This window comes from Bos mutus, chromosome 13, assembly GCF_027580195.1.
Source record: "Bos mutus isolate GX-2022 chromosome 13, NWIPB_WYAK_1.1, whole genome shotgun sequence".
In the NCBI taxonomy this organism is placed as follows: domain Eukaryota; kingdom Metazoa; phylum Chordata; class Mammalia; order Artiodactyla; family Bovidae; genus Bos; species Bos mutus.
The window spans coordinates 41,151,621-41,176,097 of NC_091629.1; the positions used below are offsets into that span (position 1 = coordinate 41,151,621).

General features: G+C 33.2%; 1 protein-coding gene across 1 annotated transcript in view; it reads left to right on the forward strand.

Moving 5' to 3' along the window:
• SYCP2 (synaptonemal complex protein 2) overlaps window positions 1-24,477 on the forward strand; it is a 61,768-nt gene that overhangs the window by 34,051 nt on the left and 3,240 nt on the right. Inside the window, exons 23-36 of the mRNA XM_070382096.1 lie at window positions 6,802-6,929; window positions 7,691-7,727; window positions 9,801-9,871; window positions 9,963-10,020; window positions 10,458-10,513; window positions 10,942-10,999; window positions 11,506-11,677; window positions 13,485-13,522; window positions 13,979-14,149; window positions 14,612-14,807; window positions 15,927-16,117; window positions 22,589-22,679; window positions 22,971-23,111; window positions 23,645-23,775. Of these exons, the coding sequence (XP_070238197.1) occupies window positions 6,802-6,929; window positions 7,691-7,727; window positions 9,801-9,871; window positions 9,963-10,020; window positions 10,458-10,513; window positions 10,942-10,999; window positions 11,506-11,677; window positions 13,485-13,522; window positions 13,979-14,149; window positions 14,612-14,807; window positions 15,927-16,117; window positions 22,589-22,679; window positions 22,971-23,111; window positions 23,645-23,775 (1,539 nt within the window). The remainder of the gene's footprint in view (window positions 1-6,801; window positions 6,930-7,690; window positions 7,728-9,800; window positions 9,872-9,962; window positions 10,021-10,457; window positions 10,514-10,941; window positions 11,000-11,505; window positions 11,678-13,484; window positions 13,523-13,978; window positions 14,150-14,611; window positions 14,808-15,926; window positions 16,118-22,588; window positions 22,680-22,970; window positions 23,112-23,644; window positions 23,776-24,477) is intronic.

Here is a 24,477-nt window from a genome sequence, read left to right on the forward strand (position 1 = left end):
CTGGGAGGGATTGGGGGTAGGAGGAGAAGGGGACGACAGAGGATGAGATGGCTGGCTGGCATCACTGTCTCAATGGACGGGAGTCTGAGTGAACTCCGGGAGTTGGTGATGGACAGGGAGGCCTGGCGTGCTGCCATTCATGGGGTCACAAAGAGTCGGACACGACTGAGCGGCTGAACTGAACTGAACTGAATTTATCTTGACCAGACTACTCTTTATTTTGTTTTCAACCTGCAAATCACGTTTTCTATCTATTTTAGCTGCTTTCTTTTTTAACTAAATACTTTTGGTTATTTTTTTCTTATCAGTATGCTCTTCTTTCTAGTCTTAGCTGCTACTTAGTTTCTTCAGACCCAGTGGAAGTAAGGTTTTTGTTGTCTGAGTGTTGATCTGTCCTTCAATTTTAAACTGTTTTCATTGGAATTTAGAATCACTCCATGGAATTTTTCTGATCTAGTGATTATTTTTTTGCTGGAAGCACCAAAACTCGATCATCTTTTCTAAGCTGTGCTCTTGATTTTTAAAAAATCAACTTCTTGTTTTCAGAAGTTCTTTTCACTCCTTCATAGTGCACTCTCTTTATTACTATGCTAGAGTTTCTGCTGCTGTCCTCCAAGATAGTCATCTGTCTGATCCTGTCTTTCACTGGATAAGCCCAGAGAAATAGAACCTCTATAGTTCAGTAGTACAGATTTCCCACATTGACTCCAATTATGTCAAAGTTCTTAATACACTCTTATAGGGGAGGTTTGTTTTTGCCACATTTTTATCAAGGTGAGTATACCCTGTCTTTGTTCTGGTAATCTCAAGAAGAGGTAGTAATAACTTATTATTTACTATATATAAAAACATATGAACTTAAAAAGTGATAGTATATTTTATGTCATGCTATATTTGTTCAGTTCAGTCACTCAGTTGTGTCCAACTCTTTGCGACCCCATGGATTGCAACATACCAGGCCTCCCTATCCGTCACCAACTCCCGGAGTCCACCCAAACCCATGTCCATTGAGTCGGTGATGCCATCTAACCATCTCATCCTCTGTCGTCCCCTTCTCCTCCTGCCTTAAATCTTTCCCAGCATCAGGGTCTTTACAAATGAGTCAGTTCTTTGCATCAGGTGGACAAAGTATTGGAGTTCCAGTTTTAGCGTCAGTCCTTCCAATGAATATTCAGGGATGATTTCCTTTAGGACTGACTGGTTGGATCTCCTTGCTGTCCAAGGGACTCTCAAGAGTCTTATCCACCACCACAATTCAAAAGCATCAGTTCTTTAGCGCTCAGCTTTCTTTATAGTCCAACTCTCACATCCATATGTGACTACTGGAAAAACTATAGCTTTGACTAGGCAGGCCTTTGTGGGCAAGGTAATGTCTCTGCTTTTTAATAAGCTGTCTAGGTTGGTTATAACTTTTCTTCCAAGGAGCAAGCATCTTTCAATTTCATGGCTGCGGTCACCATCTGCAGTGATGTTGGAGCCCAAAAAAATAAATTTGGTCACTGTTTTCACTGTTTCCCCATCTATTTGCTGTGAACTGATGGGACCAGATGCCATGATCTTAGTTTTCTGAATGTTGAGCTTTAAGCCAAATTTTTCACTCTGCTCTTTCACTTTCATCAACAGGCTCTTTAGTTTGTCTTCACTTTCTGCCATAAGGGTGATGTCATCTGCATATCTGAGGTTATTGATATTTCTCCCAGAAATCTTGATTCCAGCTTGTGCTTCATCTAGCCCAGCGTTTCTCATGATGTACTCTGCATATAAGTTAAATAAGCAGGGTGACGGTATACAGCCTTGACGTATTCCTTTCCCGATTTGGAACCAGTCTGTTGTTCCATGTCCAGTTGTAACTGTTGCTTCTTGACCTGCATACAGATTTCTCAGAACGCAGGTCAGGTGGTCTGGTATTCCCATCTCTTGAAGAATTTTCCACAGTTGTGATCCACACAGTCAAAGGCTTTGGCATAGTTAATAAAGCAGAAGTAGATGTTTTTCTGGAACTCTTTTGCTTTTTCAATGATCAAACAAATTTTGGAAATTTGATCTCTGATTCCTCTGCCTTTTCTAAATCCAGCTTGAACATCTAGAAGTTCATGGTTCACATACTATTGAAGCCTGGCTTGTAGAGTTTTGAGCATTACTTTGCTAGCGTGTGAAATGAGTACAATTGAGCAGTAGTTTGAGCATTCTTTGGCATTGCCTTTCTTTGGAATTGGATTGAAAACTGACCTTTTCCAGTCCTGTGGCCACTGCTGAGTTTTCCAAACTTGCTGGCATATTGAGTGCAGCACTTTCACAGCATCATCTTTCAGGATTTGAAATAGCTCAACTGGAATTCCATCACCTCCACTAGCTTTGTTCGTAGTGATGCTTTCTAAGGCCCACTTGACTTCACATTCCAGGATGTCTGGCTCTAGGTGAGTGATCACACCATTGTGATTATCTGGGTCATGAAGATCTTTTTTGTACAGTTCTTCTGTGTATTCTTGCCACCTCTTCTTACTATCTCCTGCTTCTGTTACATCTATACCATTTCTGTCCTTTATTGAGCCCATCTTTGCATGAAATGTTCCCTTTGTATCTCTAATTTTCTTGAAGAGATCTCTAGTCTTTCCCTTTCTATTGTTTTCCTCTATTTCTTTGCATTGGTTACTGAGGAAGGCTTTCTTATCTCTCCTTGCTGTTCTTTGGAACTCTGCATTCAAATGGGTATATCTTTCCTTTTCTCCTTTGCCTTTCACTTCTCTTCTTTTCATAGCTGTTTGTAAGGCCTCCTCAGACAACCATTTTGCCTTTTTGCATTTCTTTTTCTTGGGGATGGTCTTGATCCCTGCCTCCTGTACAGTGTCACGAACCTGTGTCCGTAGTTCTTCAGGCACTCTGTCTGTCGCATCTAATCCCTTGAATCTATTTCTCATTTCCACTGTATAGTCATAAGAGATTTGATTTCTAGTGGTTTTCCCTACTTTCTTCAATTTCAGTCTGAATGTTGCAATAAGGAGTTCATGATCTGAGCCACAGTCAGCTCCCAGTCTTGTTTTTGCTGACTGTATAGAGCTTCTCCATATTTGACTACAAAGAATATAATCAGTATGATTTGGTATTGACCATCTGGTGATGTCCATGTGTAGAGTCTTCTCTTGTGTTGTTGGAAGAGGGTGTTTGCAATGACCAGTGCGTTCTCTTGGCAAAATATTTTACCACAATTTAAAAAACCCATATGCCTGATTCCCAGGAAAAAAGTAAAACTAAAAGCAACAGAACTCATGTCTTTTAAGACTCTCATTCAGACTTTCTTTTAACCAAATTATCTAAAATTATGCAGACAATAATTCTTACTTTGTAGTCTTTATATTAAAAAATTAATATAATTTTTAGAGCAGTTTCAGAGATAACAGCTATACAGAGTCCATATTACTCCATCACTGCACCCCAGTTTTCCCTATCAGTAACAGATTAGTGTTACAGATTTGTTACAAATGATGAGCCAATATTGATACATTATTAACTCAAGTATATAGTTTACCTTATAGTTAACTCTTTGTATCTTCCATGTGTCTTGACAGATGTATAACAACAGATATTGACCCTTAGAGTATCATGCATAATAATAGTTTCATTGCCTAAAATTCCCATGGTCCATCTCTCCCCTGTTTCTTCTCTCCCCATTAGAACTCCAGACAAAAACTGATCTTTTTACTGTCTCCATAATTTTGCCTTTTCAGAATACCATCGAGTCGGAATCATATAGTATGTAGCCTATATATTTAGGCTACATACTGAATCATATGAAGTCATATTGGGCTTCTTTCACTTAGCAATATGCATTGAATTTTCCTCCCTATGTTTTCATGGTTTGACAGCTTTTTTGTTGTTAATGATGAATCCTTTATATGGACATACCAAGATTTTGTTTATCTATTCATCTATTGAAGGACATCTTGGTTCTTTCCATGTTTGAAACTTAAGAATAATGCTTCTATAAACATTCATGTGCAGGTTTTGTGTGGACATAAACTTTCAACTCATTTGGGAAAATACCAAGAAGCATGATTGCTGGGTCATATGGTAAGAGTATGTTTAGTTTTATAAGAAACTGCCTTTCTTCCAAAAATGGAAAAAGTGGCTGTACTGTTTTTGCATTTCAGCAGCAGCGAATCAAAGTTCCTGTTGATCTACATCCTTGCTACTGGGTATTGTCAGTGTTTTGGATTTTAGCCATTCTCATGTGCTTGATGGTATTAGTTTTAATTTGCAATTCCCTAATGACAGGTGATGTTGAGCATCTTTTGTATCTTTATTTACCATACTTATATCTTGTTTGGTGAGTTGTCTCCTCAGATCTTTTGCCCAGTTATTAATTGGGTTTCCTAATTGTTGAGTTTTAATAGTTCTTTGTGTATTTAAGATACCCATTCTTTATCAGATATATATTTTACAAATATTTGCTTCCAGTCTGTGGCCTGTCTTTTCATTCTCCAAACAGTGTCTTTTGCAGAGCAGAAATTTTTAATTTTAATGAAGTCCTACTTAACAGTTTTTTCTTTCATGGATTGTGCTTTTGGCTTAGCAAATAAAAAGGCATTGCAAAACCCAAGGTCACCTAGATTTTCTCCTGTGTTATCTCCTAGGATTTTTACAGTTTGCACTTTACATTTAGGTCTATTATCCATTTTGAGTTAATTGTCATGAAGGGTATAAGATCTGTGTCTAGTTTTTTTTTGTCATGGTGATGTTCCAGCACCATTTGTTGAAAAAGGCTAACTTTTCTCCTACCTTTGTTCCTTTGTCAGAGGTCAGCTAATTGTATTTATGTGGCTCTCTTTCTGGGCTCTCTGTTTTGTTCCATTATCGTATTTCTCTATTCCTTCACCAGTACCACACTGTTTTGATCATTGTATCTTTTCATTAAGTCTTAAAGTAGGGTCAGTCCTCAAACTTCTCTATTAATATTCTGTTGGCCACTCAGGGTCTTTTGCTTCCCCATGTCAATTTTAGAATCATTTTGTCAGTAACCAAAAAATAACTTGCTAGAACTTTGATTGAGATTACATTGAATTTATAGATCAAGCTGGAAAGAATTGACATCTTGACAACATTGAGCTCCTTATCTGTGAATATGGAATATCTCCATTTATTTATTTAAAAATTTTATTTTATTTTGGCATATAGTTGGTTAATGATGTTGTATAGTTTCAGGTGTACCACAAAGTGGTTTAGTTATACATGTATCTGTTCTCTGTTGTTGTAGATAGTCTTTGATTTTTTTCATCAGTCATTTGCCTTATATAGATCTATTTATATGCTTTGTTAGATTTACACTTAAATATCTCATTTTGGGGGACCTGATGTAAGCAAAATGTAATTTCACATTCCATTTGTTCATTAGTGGTTTATAAGAAAGTGATTTTGTTTACAAACCTTGTATCTTTCTGTTGTGCTATATATATTTTTTTAACTTCAAGAATTTTTGTTGATTTTTTAGGTTTTCTACATAGACAGTGATATCATCTGTGAACAAAGACAGTTTTATTTCTTTCTTCCCAGTATGTATGTAGTATATTTCCATTTCTTATTTTAGGGCATTTTGTAAGACTTCTGGTGACAGCAGAGAGCTTTCCTTGTTTAATAGGAGTGGTGACAGCAGAGAGCTTTCCTTGTTTCTCTTATCAGTGGGAAAATATCTAGTTTCTCTTCTTTAAGTTGTAATGTTAGCCATAATTTTTTTTAGATATTCTTTATCAAGTTGAGGACATTCCCCTCCATTCCTAGTTTACTGAGAATTGTTATTGTGAGTGGATATTGGATTTTGTCAAATGCTTTTGCACATCTATTGATATGATCTTATTATGTTTCTTACTTAGCATGGCTTATATTAGTTGATTTTCAAATGTTGAATCAATATCACATACGTGAAATTAAGTCCACTTGGTTGTGGTACATAATTCTTTTTCTACATTGTTGGATTCAATTTGCTAAACTTTGTGTTGAGGCTTTTTGTACCTACATTTATAAAAGATGCTAGCCTGTAGTCTTCCTTTCTTGTAAGTTCTTTGATTTTGTACTAGGGTATATTGGTTTCATACAGTGAGCTAAGAAGTACCCCCTCTGCTTCTATCTTCTGAAAGGTTGTGAAAAATTATGATTCTTCCTTAAATGCTCAGTAAAACCCAAAGGTAAACCCATTGGCCTGTTGCTCTGTACTTTGGCAGGTATTAATTATTGATTCACTTTCTTTTATAGATTAGGCCTATTCAGGTAATTTATTTCTCTCCGTGTGAGTTTTGGTAAAACTTATCTTTCAAGGAATTGGTCAGTTTTGGTTATCAAATTCATTAACATAGAGTTGTTCATAATACTTTTTTATTAGCCTTGTGATTTATTATCCATGTGATTGCCTCTCATTTCTGATATTAGTAAATTCTGTCTTTTTTCTCTTTTTTTCTTATTTGGCCAGAGGCTTATCAATTTTATTGACAATTTCAAAGAACCAACTCTTGGTTTCTTTCAGTTTTTTACAATTTTCCCCCCATAGATAGAAACATTTTTTTAACTGCTACCAAGCACTCTGAACAGTTCTATATGTTAAAAGACTTTATCCTAGGTTGTTTTAGTGCCTAACAAAGCCAAAATTTATTAAATAATTTCTTTTTTAAAACAATAAATTTCTGAACCCTTTTATTCCTCTTTGTAGTTATTTAATGAACCAGATTTTTCTTAAAATTTTTCAGCCTTTTTTTTTTTTTTTTTACTTTGAAGGTTAACTGGTAGAGTTTTTAAGTAACTTATAAATTATTTCAGAGAGAAAAATCAAAAGGGAAAGGATTTACTGATGCAGCAGAATCTTTGATAAACCAAATTAATAAGCGATACCAGCCAAAGGACAGCATACAGTCTGCAAGAAAATCAAAGGAGTCTTTGATTGACAGGTATGCTCTTAAACTTTAGTTGTATGTGTCAGGAAAATATTCATTTCTAAATTATTTTATATAGTTTTAAGGTTAGTTTTAAACATACTTGCAGATAATGTAACTTTCCATTTGAAAACACAGGTACTTATTTACTTTTATAAATAGTATCTGCTTAAATTATATAGAAAGGGAACTAAAATTAGAAGTAGTCATTTAAGAATACAGTATTGATGCAGCATACCATTTCAGAAATCTTTAGGATATAGACATTTTAGAAATTTTATTTATTGAGTCTATGATGAGTAAAACTAAACATATTTAAATATATTGCTGAAGAAAATACCAAACTTAAATGAGCTAAAATGAGTTATTTTATATATGCAAATAATGTATTCCTTGTTTGCAGTCTTTTTGAAAGTTTTGTTTTATTATAAAATATTTCTTTTATAGTCTTCCAGGTGGTTGGTTCATGTTTAAATTAATTTTGGCTTTATATGGCATGGAAAAAATTAGTCTTATGGCAGAACCATTCATTCTAAATTGCTTGGCACCTCCTGCTGCATGAGTGATTTAGCTTAGATTCTGTTATTGTTGCTGTTTATTATGGCTGAAGTTGCAAAGGATTCAGACTAGTACTGTCACGTTTCAGTTTTTCGTAGCATATTAAATATAGACTTAGTGACCCAAATATGTTTTACCTTATATAAAATGGCTTTTATGAAATACACTCTACTGACATTTTAATTGCCTTTTTAACTTTGACAAAACCTTTTTTACAGTGATTTTTCAAACAAATCAGATCTACAGCTCGGTAAGGTAAGTTTCATTTATTTAATTACACCAAACGTATAGTCAAAGACGATAATTTGACTTTACAGTAAAATAGTAGTAGGATGGACATAGATTTAATGTTTTCAGCATATTGAAAAACAGATTAAACAACTGACACTCAAGCTAGCCCCTTAAACTTCTGTTCTGCTTTTCAAAGAAAATGCTTAACATATATGTGTGATATTTTTACTTTTTGGTATATGATTCAGACCATTTTTTTTCCTAGCTCATCCTATCTCTCTTGACAATAAGATTGTGCTGAAGTCCATATTTTTGTTAGAAACATTTACTCTTCAGCCAGGTTTAAAATGTCACTTATCTTTGATTTATTCCTCACAGTTATTGCGACTTAATTTCAAGTTTTGAGATTCTCCTTCTGTAATTTGCTCTTGAATCTTCCTTCTCCTGACCATGCCAACTCCAGTTTTTTTTTTTTTATTATTTCTAATCCCCAGCTTTATGCAATTCTTTTTATTGCTAATATTTTCTCTGTGCCAATCCATTCATTGCCCTCAGTACTAGCTTTTTTACTTTGCAAAGCACACAGCTTCAGTCATGTCATTCTGTTGTTCAAAAATCTTTCTTTGGTCTCTGTTGCTTATTGAATTAGGTGGAGACCTGAGCTGGCCCCTGCTGCTGCTAAGTCACTTCAGTCGTGTCCGAGTCTGTGCGACCCCATAGACGGCAGCCCAGCAGGCTCCCAAGCTGGCCCCTAGACCTCTTAAAAGTCTGAATTACTTCGCAAAATTAGTTTCCTAGACATGTCTTGTTTAGCTGAAACAGAATAAGATTCCCTGAAGTGTCTTTCCTGTGTTTATTCTTTTTCTTCCCCCTTTGGAAAGAACTTTGAAGTGAGTCACCAGGTTCTTTAACCTCTTTTCTCAGCGTCAGAACTTTATTCCTCCTTGGAGACCTTGCTTCAGAGTCTGCCTTCTCCAAGAAAACTTTGTAAGGTGCCCTGACTCAAAATCCAAATGGGCAAGAATTCTGAATCTGTGCAGCAGTGTTGTTGTTCCCTTTTTTTGATATTTTATTCACTGTTGCAGTTTTTTCTTTCTCTCTTCTGTCTTCTAGAATGTAACTGTTTAGAATCATCTTTGTATCCTGTATAAGTAAGATCTTTGCTCACATTTGTACCTTCTTTAATACGGTTGCTTATTTTTGTATCTTCTGTAATAACTAGCAAAAACGGACCTGCAAGAGATAAATTGAGCAAATGTATCTAAACACTGGTAAAAGTCATTTTGGAAAGTTTAAGTCAGATAAGTAATTAAAAGAGTAAACTATTGAAGGGTAAACTTTCTGGAGTAATGCAAATTATTATAAAATAGCCAAAATAAATAAATAAAATTGAAGAGGAATCACAACTAAAATGAGTATTTTAGTTTTAATATTTCCAACTTCCAGATATTAAATTAGACTTTAATTATTTCTGATCAGTAATCAATCATTTAGTGATATAGTTAAATTATGTCAATAACATAATTACTTAAATATGTTAAGATTTTATTTTACTTCTTTTGTGCTTACTTTTTGATCATATTGAATATACTTTGAACAGAAGGCTATAGGAGTAAATTTACATACATTTTTCCCTAATAATACTATTAATAGTTGGCTGATACAGTTTTGACTCATTCACCTGAGATTTTGCATAAATCTTAGCCTCTCCCAAAGTTTTTTTTATTTAACAGTTTAAGCAAATGAGATTCTTGAGGGGGCGGGGGAGGGGAGTAGAAGCATGCTTGTTTTGTAATCCTAGAATCACTGAATTCAGAATACCAGTGAGGTCATTTACCTATGTACAATAATGTCAATAAATATTAAAGACACAAGGATATTAATTTTGTATTTGATTTATAATACTTTCTATTATGTTCTTAGTACTTAAGTCTTCAATTTTTTTTAAAGTGTGGATGATTAAAGAAACTGTCACAGATGTAAAATTTATATTAGTGAAAACACCATTAGAATAATACATGAAAGTTTAGTTGTATATGCTGTTTGACAAGCAAGGTGCAAGTATGAATGGTTTTATGTTAATTTCTTTGTATTTAGGAGAAGGTTCAGAAAAAAAGTTATAGACAATTGAAGACGACTTTTGTTAATGTTACTTCGGAATGCCCATTGTAAGTAATTTTTCATAAATCTTAAAAGTTTTCACATTTGAAGAAAAATTTTGTTGTATAATGGAGTTAATGTTTCTCTTCATTTTTACAGGGATGATGTTTACAATTTTAATCTGAGTGGAGCTGATGAGCCTGTTATTAAACTTGGAGTAAGCTGGAAATCAGAAGTTATTTTGTATTTATTCAGTATTTATTTTATATTTACCATACAATTATTAGAATATGTTTTCTGATTTCCATCCTCTTATATTTGCTTTAAAATATTTTAAAGTATATTATTAAATTTTTTAAATTTATTTGGTACCAACGTAGGTATTTTTTTATTTTCTTTCAAACCTTTTGGACTAAGTAGAGAGAAATGAGAAATTGGGGCAATAGGAAAGTCACTTTCCTTCCTGATGCAAGATTTAAAATTACTACTCTTGTTTTTAATATAGTTTATATTATTAGCTTTCTTAAATATAAAAATATTTTAGTAAGATTTTGTCTCATATGAAGTGATAGAAATGAGATTTTTATGTTAATTTCTTTTGTTGTTTACCATTTAACACTAAGAAAAAAATTTTAATGCTTATTCACAATATAGATGCAAGAATTTCAAGCTACAGCTAGAGAAGCCTGCATGGATAGTTCAATAACATTGTAGGTATTTTTATTATAATTATATGGATCAGTTTAAAATACAGTTTCCTCAATTGTTCTTTTTCTTAAATATTTCCTTCCAGTTTGTCTGAGACATTTTAACATATCAAAAGAGTGAATAACATGCTACTGTCCTGACTACTCCTACTGTGATTCTATTATTTTAGCATTTACTTCTGAAATTAATATGCAGAGTCTGTACACTTTTAATATTAGCTGTAAGCTGAAAGGACTCAGTAATCTTTTCATCTAACCTTGTTAATTAATAAGTAACTGAGGTCAGAGAGTAAGTGACTTGGGCATAATTATATAGGGAGTTAGTGAAAGAGTTAAGGCAGAAGACTCTAAGAAAACAGGTATAACTGTCCACTCACATGCTACCTTAAACAAGTAATTAAGATTAAAATTAATGCATATTTTTGTTTAAGGGTAGGTTTAAGGAATCATGATGAACTTGAACCTTCTCTCAAAGCAAAAGATAAAAGAGTAAGTAATAATATCCTAATGTATCTATTAAATCAATATTTGTTTTTAATAATTTTTCAGTGCCAAAGATTATCACAGGACTGGAACACAAAAATATTAGGATCACTTTTGTTTTTACTTTGGAGAGATTATCCATGTTCCTGTTAAATTTTTCTTATGGTCTTTGAGCTATTTGTAATCATTAGTAATAGACGATATGACAATTCTACTCTCTTAAATGGTGTTAGGTTTTGTTTTTGTGGAAATAAGCTGTTTTGATTTAACTTTTAATTAATAAAAACATGGACAGCAAAATACGTCAGTCTCTGATCTGGATTTCAGAGTCTATTGGATAGGTCCTTAATGCCAAATGGATTCTTTAGCATGCTAAAATAATGAAGAACTAGTTTTTCTGAGTTTATTGGTAGGTTTGTTTTGTTTTGTTTTGTTTTGCTTAACTTGCTTTGTATGACATATAACAAGCCAGATTACTTCATCTATTATAAGGATTGTTTTTTTTACTATAGATTGGATCAGATTGTAAAAAGAAAAATCCCTTTAGTGATAGTGACACAGAATATAGATGTGATGACAGCAAGACTGATATTAGCTGGCTAAGAGAACCAAAATCAAAACCACTGATGATGGACTACAGCAGAAATAAAAATGTGAAGAAACATAAAAATGGGAAGAAATCAAGTAAGAAATCACTTTTTATAATTGCCGACCCTTATGAATGAGATATACCAAAACACTACAGCAATTTTTCTTTTTGTTTTATGATTTTTAGTACTATATTTAAATCTTTTTATTGGGATCTTAGGGACACCAAATATGACTTATTGTAATCTTTGGTTCACGACACACTCTCATTGTTCATCTACTCATCTACTTCAGTTATTTAATGTATTAAATATTCATGAGACCAGTATCCTAAACAAAATCAAACTTTGGACAGCACCCCACCCTCAGCTACATCCAACACACATACATTTTAGGAATTTATATAGATGCAATAAAAATTTATTGAAAGGAAAGCAATTTTATTGCAGACATTTTTGTGTCTAAATCTTTCACAAAATGTTTTCCTGGCATAAATCTTCTGTTTCTTTTAGTGAATCTCTTGAAGTAGTTGGATAAGTGTTTGAGGTATACATTTTTGGCTAGACATAATGTCCATTTTCATAGCTTAACATCTATTTCAGTATTTTCTAAACCACAAAGACTTTATATATTCCATTTTTAAAAGAAGGTAGTATAACTAAGCTTTTAAGTTTATATTTATTTTAAGGGAATCAATTTTTATTTCAGGATAAAAATATTGGTTAGTGACCTGTGGGAGTTGAGGGAGGGAATGATGGCTTACAAAGAAGTAAAAAGGAAATAGGAAAAAGTAGAGGAAATAGGAATGAACTTTGGCATATGTTTAGAAATGTGACTGAATTTAGAAAACAGATGAGAGTTCAATCATATTCATAAAGAAGAGAAGCAAGATTATCACATTTATGAGACAGTATGAAATAGTACAATGTACGCAGAAAGTGCAGTGTCAGAGTAGTTGAAATGTAGGTCAGACTTGTGGGAAAATATTGAAAAATGCTGCTGGCTCTAGTCACAGTGTGTGGACTTAGAAGCAATGTGTTACAAGCCAAGGAGAAACATGGTAAGATTATATAGTCAGGAGCTATTGCCTGGTGGGAAGATGTGTAAGTAAAGATATTTATAACATAGACTAGAAATCTTGGGGAGTTATTAAAGGTTAGATAGAATACTGTAATCAGTAAATACTCTTAAAATTGAACACTTCTGAGTGAGTTGTTTTGTTTATGTACCTGAATGACAAGCCAATATGTACAAGCTGGCTTATTGCCAGGATTGGAGGACCTTTCTTCCAGAATTTCATTATTTCCTTGGCTTGGATTATCCCAATTATTAAGGCTTCAGTGAATATTTAGAAAATTGAACTTGGGCTAGAAATCAAAAAAGGGAATAGGGACTGAGGCAATTCTCATAATATGGGTAAATCTTAGAAACATAATGATGGGGGAAAAATAAAGCAAATCATAGTATATTACATGACATGACTATTTTGTATTGTTTAGGGATATACATCTGTGAAGTAAAACTGTAAGGTCAAGTGACTAAGAAACAGATTTAAGGATAGTAATGACCTTTTGGCAGAGGGGCTATAGGCTACACAGGGTCTTATAAGGGAGTACACAAAGTAGATTCAGTATTATTCATAATCTAGTTCCTGAATGGAATAGTAAATTCATGGGTATTGACTTTATAGTGTGTTAACATATTCTTTTTTTAAAAATTTATAATATAAAGGAGAAGGGAAGTTTGTAATTCATGTTGTACCAAATTATACTTAAATTTTGAATGCATTTGAAGGTACATGCTTTCTTTTATGATTTTAACTTATTTGCAGACATATTCTGCCAATTTTTAATGTCAGTTCTTGTCTATTTGAAAAATTTAACCTTATTTTCTTGAATTGCAGGACCATCTTTGGAAAGGGCACAACCAAGATCTAAAATGGTAAAACCAGGAAATCTGTGTTTGAACATCCCTTTAAAATTATCTTTCTCCTTGTAATGAAAAAATATCATTTGTCATCTCATAATTTTATCCTTGGTATCAGTTCCTTGTTTCCTTTAATTGTTCCAAGCTTTGCACACTTAACTTCTGCCTTTTTGAATCATGTTGTTTTAAGTCTATTTTACTCTATGGTTATAGATATTTTTGACAGCTTTTCCTTTCTTAAGTTACATAATATATATCAGATCTCATAGAACTTTAATTATTCAGATAAAAAGTTGATAAAGAATATATTTTAAATGAAAAGAGAAAATCCAGTCATTTTAAAAGTATTAATCAAGAATCTTTTTATTCCTACAAATATTCATATAGATTCTGTCATAGTGTCAATTTTATAGCAAATAGCTTGTATCTCAAAATATTGATCTAATATACTCAGGAATTTTTCTTCTAAAGACATCCAACAAAATCATTACCAAAAAGGTAGATGAGACAGTTGCATATGGGAGAACCAGACTTCCACGAAGAGCAGCAAAAACCAAAAAAAATTATAAAGACCTCTCAAATTCAGAATCAGAGGGTGAACAAGAATTTTCATGTTCATTTAAAGAAAAAGTTCTAGTACAGGTAAATAGATACAATTCAAATTATTAGCTTCTAAGACCCTTTTAAAATGTTAAATATATATTTTGGTAAGAATGTCAGATTTATTTTGTCACTTCTTTTTAAGAGTTAACCTATGTGAGAAAACATAAATTGATAACAATTGTAAACAATTTTGAATTCTAAAATTTTAAGTGAAATATGGGAACTCTGATTTCCCTAAACTGGAAATCATTTTCTTTGAACCATTATAGCATTTTTTTGTATCTATTAGGATATTTATGGTCTCATAGTCTCCTGTGAATTTGTCATATGCTTTCTAGTATATTAGAAAGTCTTCACTACTCATGTTGAGGCCCCTGTTATACCTGTATGTAGTGAAATAAGGCATTTTATAAATATTTCAATGTAATTTAAATTGTTTTATGTGTCCAAGTATAAATCATTTGCATTCATGAATAAGTTGAAAGTTATCAATATTTTTAGGAGAAGATTCATTCCAGAAGCAAAACCATGAAACTGCCAAAAAAACAGCAGAATTCCTTCACTGCTAAAACACAAAAGGATGTATCAAAAGAATGGAAAATCTCATCTCTCCTGAAAAATGCTGGAAGAGATAATAGTCTTGACCCATCTCCTGTGTCTTTATCTGGGAGTCCATCATCTATAGAAGTAATGAGATGTCAGTGTCATTTTTTTCTTCTAATTGAATATTTAGATGATTTCCCAGGCCCTTTCTATATTATATCTCTATGTGAAAACACAATTTGAAGACTAATTTTGGGGGGTATATTTAAGATTTCTACTAGTCAAAACTTCATTTTTATGTTAGTTAATGCTAGTAACTTGGTCTTGCTAAGGCTAGTTGGCAACAATATTACTGTGACACTAAAGTTAGGAAGTTAAAGACCAAATACATTTTCCAGATAAAATGGAAATAATTATGGGGCTTTCTGTTTTCTCATTTTTACATTACATTGACAAAAGTCCCCAAGGAATATCATGTTGATTCTGTAGACTCACAGTGGATTATCTTCATAAACAATTGAGGCTTTGCTTTTATTTAAAAATAACTGGCAAAGAAAAAAGTTTTCTCTGGAGCTCTGACATAGGTATATGTTTTTCAAGTATAGAAACTATAAAAATAAGTATCTAGCTTTAATACCTTTTTCCTTTTATGGATATTTTAAAGCATTTATAAGTGTCATTTTAGCTAAAATTGAAGGTTTATACCAGTTAATGTACATTTCCTCTAAAGTAGTTATTTTGTTCTTTTCTAGAATGTTTTCATAATGCTCAAGACCACTGTCATCTCAGACAGGCACACATTCAGAAGACAGTTGCACATGCCCTGATTTGATCTGAAAACTATCTTTCTGAGAATTCTTTACACTAAGACTTATTTCAGTCATGAATTTTCTCATCCACATATAAAAGATTTAGATCAGATGATTTCCCAAGCTATTTTACCATAAAATTCTGTGACTTTAATATCTCAGTACTGCCTATGGTGTTAGAATACTCAATAATTATGTTGATCATTATAGTATAGCCCATACTATAGATATTTTTGTTTGAAAATGTTTGAAAGTTCTTATTGTTACAATTATGTTTTAAATTGAGGAATAATTTTTTAAAGTCTTATATTTTATATATAATTTTATCTTGATATATTCAAAGTTTATCCTTTCTAAATACAGCTAAAATTTGGGAATTTGCTAAATTATTATATTTTTAGAATTTAATACTATTTTTAAGATGTCAACTGTCATCTCTTTTTGTATTTTGTGAGGCAATATAGGTGTAGAGAAAATAACAGAAAGGGACTTTACTCAGGATTGTGACTGTGTAGCAGAATCACCTGATCCAAAAACTTCATCACCTGAATCCTTAAACAGTGGAGTTGGAGGTCCAATAAAGTCATCCAAAAACAGTGAGAAAAATTTACTGTGTACAAGAGAAAGTTCATCAATTGCACAATCATTATTTTTGGTAAGAAAAAAAAATGTGTGTATATATATTTTATCAGATATACCTGAAGGAAGTAAATCATTTGCCTCTAAATCAAATACACAGTGCTTGTCTACTTAAGGTTCTGAGTTTGGTCTTGGGGAGAGAGGAACTTACCAATAAGTAAAATAGCCTCGGTGAACTAATAGACTGATATGTTCAGGAGGACAGTGCAGTGATATGAGAACTACGGAGTACTGATAAGAATTCTGTAATAGAAACAGTCCCTTCCAAAGAGGTATTACTTGTTTGTCTACCTGTCAGAACTGCATTTCCTAGACTGGAATAGGCTTCTTCCTGCAGCACAGGCACTTCTTTCAGGTTTTACCAAAACTCAAAATCTGTACACTTTTAGTTACTAAATCACAAGTTGACAAAGAATGTAGTTGAAACAGTATGACCATAGCATTTGCTTTAAAGATTTATAGAGGAACTTTACCTATTAGTTTTAAACAGTATGACTATTAACTTAATGGTATATTGAAAAATTCTTTATTCTGCCACTGATATTGTTATTTGTACCATTTCTTATTGATAAAATATGTACATATAGTCAAGTCTTTTAAAAAGACATTAGATATAGGGATCAAATATGGGTCAAAGTGAGGGTAGCTAAATATATAATGTCTACAAGTAGTAGTTTATAGTTTGAATTCTTTTTTAAGTTGTTTGTACTTCAGTGTCAGTTTACAATGCACCCCCCCACCACCTCCAACCCTTTTTTTGGCTTAGGTTTTATAGATGGCTTGATTTGGAAAATTTTGAAGTAGTAATAAAGTTACAGAACTGATTGCCAAGATAATGTAGTTCATTATAACTGAGTCTAGCTGAAAGTTCTGAATTAGAATTACATTAAACCCTGAGTCCACTGTTTGCTAGCTGTGAAACATTTTATAAGCTAATGAATCCCTCTGCACCTCAATTTTCTCATCTGTAAAACAAGGCTATGAAAAACTAAATAGACTGATTATGTAAGCATTACCTGATACATAGTAAATCCTCAAATATATTATTCCCCTGATATGTGCTAATCTCTGTATACAAAAATGGAATTAAGGAAGTTCAGCACACCTATAGCCACAATCTAAAATCTCTGAAAAAGCCAGCCAGCCTTCTGTCCCATGATTTTGAGTCAAGTGTTTTGGTTTGGTTTTTTTTTAATATTTTAATTTTTTAACTAAAGGATAATTGCTTTATAGAATTTTGTTTTCTATCAAACCTCAACATAAATCGGCCATAGGTACACATATGTCCCCTCCCTCTTGAACCTCCCTCCCATCTCCTTCCTCTTCCCACCCCTCTAGGTTGATACAGAGCCCCTGGTTGAGTTTCCTGAGACATAGAGCAAATTCGCATTAGCTATCTATTTTTCATATGGTAATGTAAGTTTCCATGTTACTCTCTCCATACATCTCACCCTCTTCTCCCCTCTCCCTGTGTCCGTAAGTCTGTTCTCCGTGTTTGTGTCTCCATTGCTGCCCTGAAAATAAATTCTTCAGTACCATCTTTCTAGATTCCATATATATGCATTAGTGTACAATACTTCTAGGCTCTAGGTTCATCCACCTCATTAGAACTGACTCAAATGTGTTCCTTTTTATGGCTGAGTAATATTCCATTGTGTATATGTACCAAAATTTATTTATCTGTCGATGGACATCTAGGTTGCTTCCACGTTCTAGCTATTGCAAATGGTGCTGCAGTGAACATTGGGATACATGTGTCTTTTTCAATTTTGGTTTCCTCAGGGTATATTCCTAGGAGTGGCATTGTTGGGTCATATGGTGGTTTTATTCCCAGTTTTTTAAGGAGTCTCCATACTGTCTTCCATAGTAGCTGTATCAATTTACATTCCCACCAACAGTGCAAGAGGTTGCCTTTTCTTCATACCCTTGCCAGCATTTCTCATGTGTAACCTTTCTGATGGCCATTCTGACTGGTGTGAGGTGATATCTCATTGTAGTTTTGATTTGCATTTCTCTAATAATGAGGGATGTTGAGCATCTTTTCATGTGTTTGTTATCCATCTGTATGTCTTCTTTGGAGAAATGTCTGTTTAGGTCTTTTTTCCACTTTCTAATTGGGTTGTTTTTCTGGTATTGAGTTACATGAGCTGCATGTGTATTTTGGAAATTAACCCTTTGTCAGTTGTTTCATTTGCTATTATTTTCTCCCATTCTAAGGGTAGTCTTTTCACCTTGTTTATAGTTTGTTTTTCTGTGCAAAAACTTTTAAATTTAATTAGGTCCACTTGTTTACTTTTGGTTTTGTTTCCATTACTCTAGGAGATGGGTCATAGAGGATCTTGCTTTATGTCATCGAGTGTTCTGCCTATGTTTTCCTCTAGGAGTTTTATAGTTTCTGGTCTTACATTTAGGTCTTTAATCCATTTTGAGTTTGTCTTTGTGTATGGTGTTAGGAAGTGTTCTAATTTCATTCTTTTACATGTAGCTGTCCAGTTTTCCCAGCACCACTTACTGAAGAGGCTGTCTTTGCCCCATTGTATATTCTTGGCTCCTTTGTCAAAAATAAAATACCAATATGTGTGTGGGTTTATTTCTGGGCTTTCTATCTTGTTCCATTGGTTTATATTTCTGTTTTTGTGCCAGTACCATACTGTGTTGATAACTGTATCTATGTAGTATAATCTGAAGTCAGGAAGGTTGATTCCTCTTAAAACCTCCATTCTTCTTAAAACCCCTTTGGCTATTCATGGTCTTTTGTGTTTCCATATGAATTGTGAAATTTTTTGTTCTAGTTCTGTGAAAAATGCCATTGGTAATTTGATAGTGATTGCATTGAATCTGTAGATTGCATTTGGTAGTACAGTCATTTTTGCAATATTGATTCTTCCTACCCAGGAACATGGAATATATCTCTCCATCTGTTTATGTCATCTTTGATTTCTTTCATCAGTGTCTTATAATTTTCTGTATACTATTCTTTTGTCTCCTTAGGTAGGTTTATTCCTATTTAATTCTTTTTGTTGCAATGGTGAATGAGGTTGATTCCTTAATTTCTTTTTCTGATTTTTCATTGTTAGTGAACTGTTTTTACTCCTGCAGTGTTTTATGACCTTTTATTCTGTTTAACCAGTAGTTTTCACAAAGCATATATTTCAAACAAAATTTTATATGAAACTTTCAGTGTGCCAACTGTAAAAATGCAGCTATACTGTTTAAAGCAGATAGGTCTGAACCCTGACCTTCCCTCTCTGATAATCCCCCAAAGGCACCTTTGCAAGACTCTTAATTTCTACAGACCACAGTTTAAAACCCTTTGTGATTGATTGATTAGACAGCCATGCCATGGTCCTTTCTTGGTATTGCTTCATCATCCTTCCTTTCCCTGAATCCTTTCTTCCGTTAGTATCCCATGTTGCAAATCTCAGCACTTAAGTCATCCCCACTCACCTACTTTGATGCTGTTTGCTAGATGAAATTTTGTTACATATTTATTGGCTGGACATTTACAGGAGACACTGTGTTTCCAATTTACTATTGACTCTTCATTCTAAGTCTCTCAGTCATGTACAACTCTTTGCAACCCCATGGACTATATAGAGTCCATGGAATTCTCCAGGCCAGAATACTGGAGTGGGTAGCCTTTGTCTTCTCCAGGGGATCTTCCCAAGCCAGGGATTGAATTCAGGTCTCCCACATTGCAGGCGGATTCTTTCTTTACCAGCTGAGCCACAAGGGAAGCCCGACTCTTCATTAGGTATTGGAAATTTGCTATGTAAATTTGTTGTACCAGCTTACACTCTCCAGCAATGCTATGTGATATTGCTCATTTTTCTACTGTGTTTTAGTTTTTTCTTTTTTGGCAATCTGATGAATTTAAAATGTGTCTGACTTTAATTTGCATTTTTCAGATTGGCCATTTTGTAAATTGCCTTTTTTTAATTTTTAAAACTGTATTGTTTGATTTTTCCTATAAATTTGGAGTTCTTACTATATGTTGGATATTAATTATTGGTTATATCCAATGCAAACATTCCTTTTCTAGAATATAGCTTGTCTTTTCACTTAATTAAATCAAAATGTGAAATTTACCAATCTTTTGTTCAAGAAATCCTTCCCTCAGTTATTGTCATAAATATATTTTCTCTACAAATGTTAGTTCTAAATTTGAGGTTTCTCTGTTTTTCTAGGCTTCCTCTTTTTGCATATGGATAGTGAGTTAGTACAATGTCATACATTGGATAACTGCTCCTTTCTCCATCTGTGATGACACTTGGGTCACTGCCTTGGCAAGCTCATGGGTCAGCTGTTCGCCCAGTAAAGTATAGGATAGTACCTCTCTCTGTCTCTATGCTAACACAGCATTACTTCAGTTTGTATATTAATAGTTTTATGCATACAGTGGTTTCACCACCCCCATCTTGACCCTCCTCTCATACTTCCATATTATAATATACTTCCAAATTATAAGCCCTGTACTTGGCCTATATAGTTTAGAATTAGTTTGTTTAAGGAAGGAATTGCTTTTTACCAATACTGAGATTTCTCATCCATATATTTCATTTTTCTCTCTACAGTTTGGTCTTATTTCCAACAAAGTTGTGCAAAATCTTCCACAAAGAAAGTTATACTTCTGCAGTGGTTTATTGGCTTTTTACTTTACTGTATTAAAAAAAAAAACTTAAATTGTTTTCTGCGTTTTTAACTTTTTGCTTTTGTATAGAAACACTGTTGGTTTTTATATCTCCCACATCCTTGGCAAATTCTATCATAATTACCTGCTTAAATTCTCTTGAATTTTCAAAATAGGTAATCAAACTGTTTTTATGGTCATTTTCTCATTTTCTCTTCCAATCCTTATTATATACATGGTCTTTTCAAGGTGACTCTGACATGTGGAGCAGTGTTAAATAGATATCGTACTAGTATGTATGCTTATCAATAGTTTTTAATAGATACTTGTTAGCAAATTAATGTTCTAATTGTTTAAATGCCTTATTTCACTTATGAATGGGTGTTGAGTTTTAGCAGTGAACTAGTTATTCCCTCAGAATTTAAGTAGTTTTACTTTAATGTCTTTGTATTTTTCTTTAGTTTTTTTTTAACTTCCTTTGGGTTTCTGTACGTCTTGTTCATTCATAGCAGAGTTAAGTATAATACTGTTGTGAATAGAAGTAATACAGATGTGGTACAGTTGACCCTCTATATCTATAGGTCCACATCTTTGTCAGCCAACCATGGATTCAACCAACTGTGAATCAGTACTTCATATGTAGGACATGAGCATCAGTGGATTTTGGTATTTGCAAGGGGTCCTGGAACCAGTTCCTCCTATCCCCCACAGATACTGAGGGGAGAATGTACTTGTGCTCAGTTGCCAACTCTTTTCAACCCCATGGACTGTAGTGGGTTACCATGCCCTCCTCCAGGGGATCTTCCCAATGCAGGGATCGAACCCAGGTCTCCTGCATTGCAGGCAGATTCTTTACCATCTGAGCCTCCAGGGAAGCCCAATTGCAACAGCTATTCAGATGTAAACAGTTATACTTCAGGAAAAATTTATGGAAATTGAACCTCCAAATATGAAAGTCATATGGTACTACAGCCAGTAAGCTTTCCTTAAACTAAAATAGTTCTTAATAAGAATCAGATTACAGGCCTTTAGTAATAGTTATAATAATTTAGTATTTTTCACCTGTTATCTGAAAGTGTGATGTTTAAAATATGTAAGATGGTTTGATCATAGAAAAAAAGTTGAAATACTTACAACGAGAAAGTCTTAAATAGGCTATCGCTTTAAACCACTGACTTACATATTTATAATAAGACTTAGTGGTTTCATGATTATATAGAAATTTGGTTGAGTTTTTCCACTATAAAAGTCAACCAACAAAAAGATTAATATTTAATAACCTATAAAATACAGAATGTTAATACAGAATTATAGCTTGGAGTGGGCTGGGTTTTGGGCTATACCAGCCTCCACTTAGGACAGGTTGGTATATATAGACTGAGTAGAGAAACATCATTAACTTAAGTATAGAAGGGGACTGGAAATGGACACAGATTTTCAGAAAACAGGAAAAAGACTAATTTGGCTAACACATTTGTATTTGAATCAGTAAGACATAAGGTTAGAGGACAAAGATGTGGCTTAAAGATATAATTTGAAGGAAGTAGTTTAGACTTTTCTTTGGCTTCCCTCCTGACTCAAAGAAATCAAACTCCTAATAAGGAAGAATTGAAAAATAGGATTAGTTTTAAAAAGCAGCTCAAAACTATTGCTGTAATTTAAGATTGAAGTTCACATAAGGATTTAGGAAAATGCATAGCAGTGTGAGAGATTAAAAAGGGATAGAAACAATGCGAGGAAAAAAACCAAATTGATAGCATTTGCAACTTACTGTCTATAGAACTTGAGAGAGATGGTCAAAGGTGAATCCAGGAGTACTTACACAGAATGTTTTTCCAATTCTGATACTTATCTTAGAAAAGTCATTCAGCATCTCCATTATCCACGTCTAGTGAAGAAAGAGAGAAAACATGGTATGGCATGCCCAGTGACTCCACACATATGTCAGGTTTGTGGTCAAAGACTTGCTTTTTAAAAAACGCATATTAATTACTGAAATACTACTGTGAAATTTCACCTAAAGGAATTATATTTTTATAATTATACCATTATTCAATTTAATGTCAAAATTATATAGGATTTAATGCAGTTGTCTAAAACTATACAAACGGAAACAAGGGCTTTTTTTTTTTTTTACAGTTAAAAACCCATATAGTATTTTATTCTATATTTACATAATATATATATATATTAGGTATTTTTAATTAAGATTGTAGCACTGTTATTTACTGTTCCTAAGGCTGTATACAACATCTTAGTCGCAAACGAATGTACACGGAAGATAGTCTAAATAATTCTGGTGAAGTGGAAGAAGAAAGAGCAAACTTGCTTCCCAAAAAACTCTGTAAAAGCAAAGATGCAGATCATCACACCTACAAAGGTAGGTAGATCAGATGTCTATGTCAAAATGCAATTAATTTGGAAAGTGGTTTCTTCAATTTTGAGTGACTTCTTTCATAAAACAGATTCCTTTGTAAAGATAACTTTGGATAGATCCAAGGAGGATGCTTTATCACAAAGTTCACTGTATTTTACTGTTATAGTAAGCATGATTTTACTCATAAATCTTCCTCATCACTACCATATATATAGGCTTCACTACAGTATTAATTGATAGATTAGCATATCACTAAATAGTTGGGTTATTAATGTGCAAGTAGTAAAGAATTAGTTTTTTAAAAAATCAATCCAAATATGTTCCATTTTAATATTACTGTTTCTGCCTTAATTCCCATGCTGAAAGGTTTTTTTATAAGTCAGAATATTTTAAATGAAAAATATGCCTATGATTTATAATCCTTAGATTACATATAGAATCTGAAAATAAGACATTGTTCTTAGTCTCATGACAAAGAAGGTAAAATTTGTAACAATGCATATCTTAATTTTAGCTGATTGTCTTCATTTTTTTAGTGTCCGAAAGTATATCTCCGTTATCAGCAAATGACTTTTCTATTCCTTTGGAGAACTGGGAAACTGAAATTTCAGATGTAGGGATGATGATGTGCGAGCAGCTCAATACAGAATTTCAGAGGAAAGTTAATGTGAGTTGTCATCCTTTAAATTATGATAATATGCCACACTTTCTACTAGACTGTCAGTTCAGTTAACCCTTCGGCAACAAAACACCCATTCATGAACTAAGCTTTTCTCATGCACTGGTAAAAAGCTGGAATGATTTATGAGCCAAGTTTTTCTAAAATTTTATATTACCCATATTCTTTACCTATGGGTTCTCTCTGTCCTGTTTTCCTTTTCAGTTTAACGTTTTGAGTCTTCTGTGATTTTTCTTTTTTCTGAACAATTTTCTGTTTTTGCCTAGTCTTTAATACATTTTTAAAATCTCACAGCAGTAACTGCTTGTGAGGGTACTATATAAAGTATAGAGGATGAACAGTCTCAGTCAGAAACCCATTTCGTTTCACCAGTTCTGTACTTAAGTTCCTTAGTTATTGTGGTTCCAGTGAGGTGATATTTGCAAAAATACTTTCTAAAATACAGTAATTCTAAATTACTGTTTTATCCACTCATCTCTTTTTCTCACATGCCTGTATTTAGACAGTTCTTTTTCCCCTCCTGTTAAGACATTTTCCTGCACAGGTTATCAGCTCTCTTTCTTTGCTTTTTTCTTTTCTTCATGGGTAAACTCTGAAATTATTTAAGATTCTGTAGATTTCTTTTGAGTTGATTTATCCAAGGTCACCCTCGTCTAAACAGAGAAGCCCTGATTTGTACATTCTGCATAT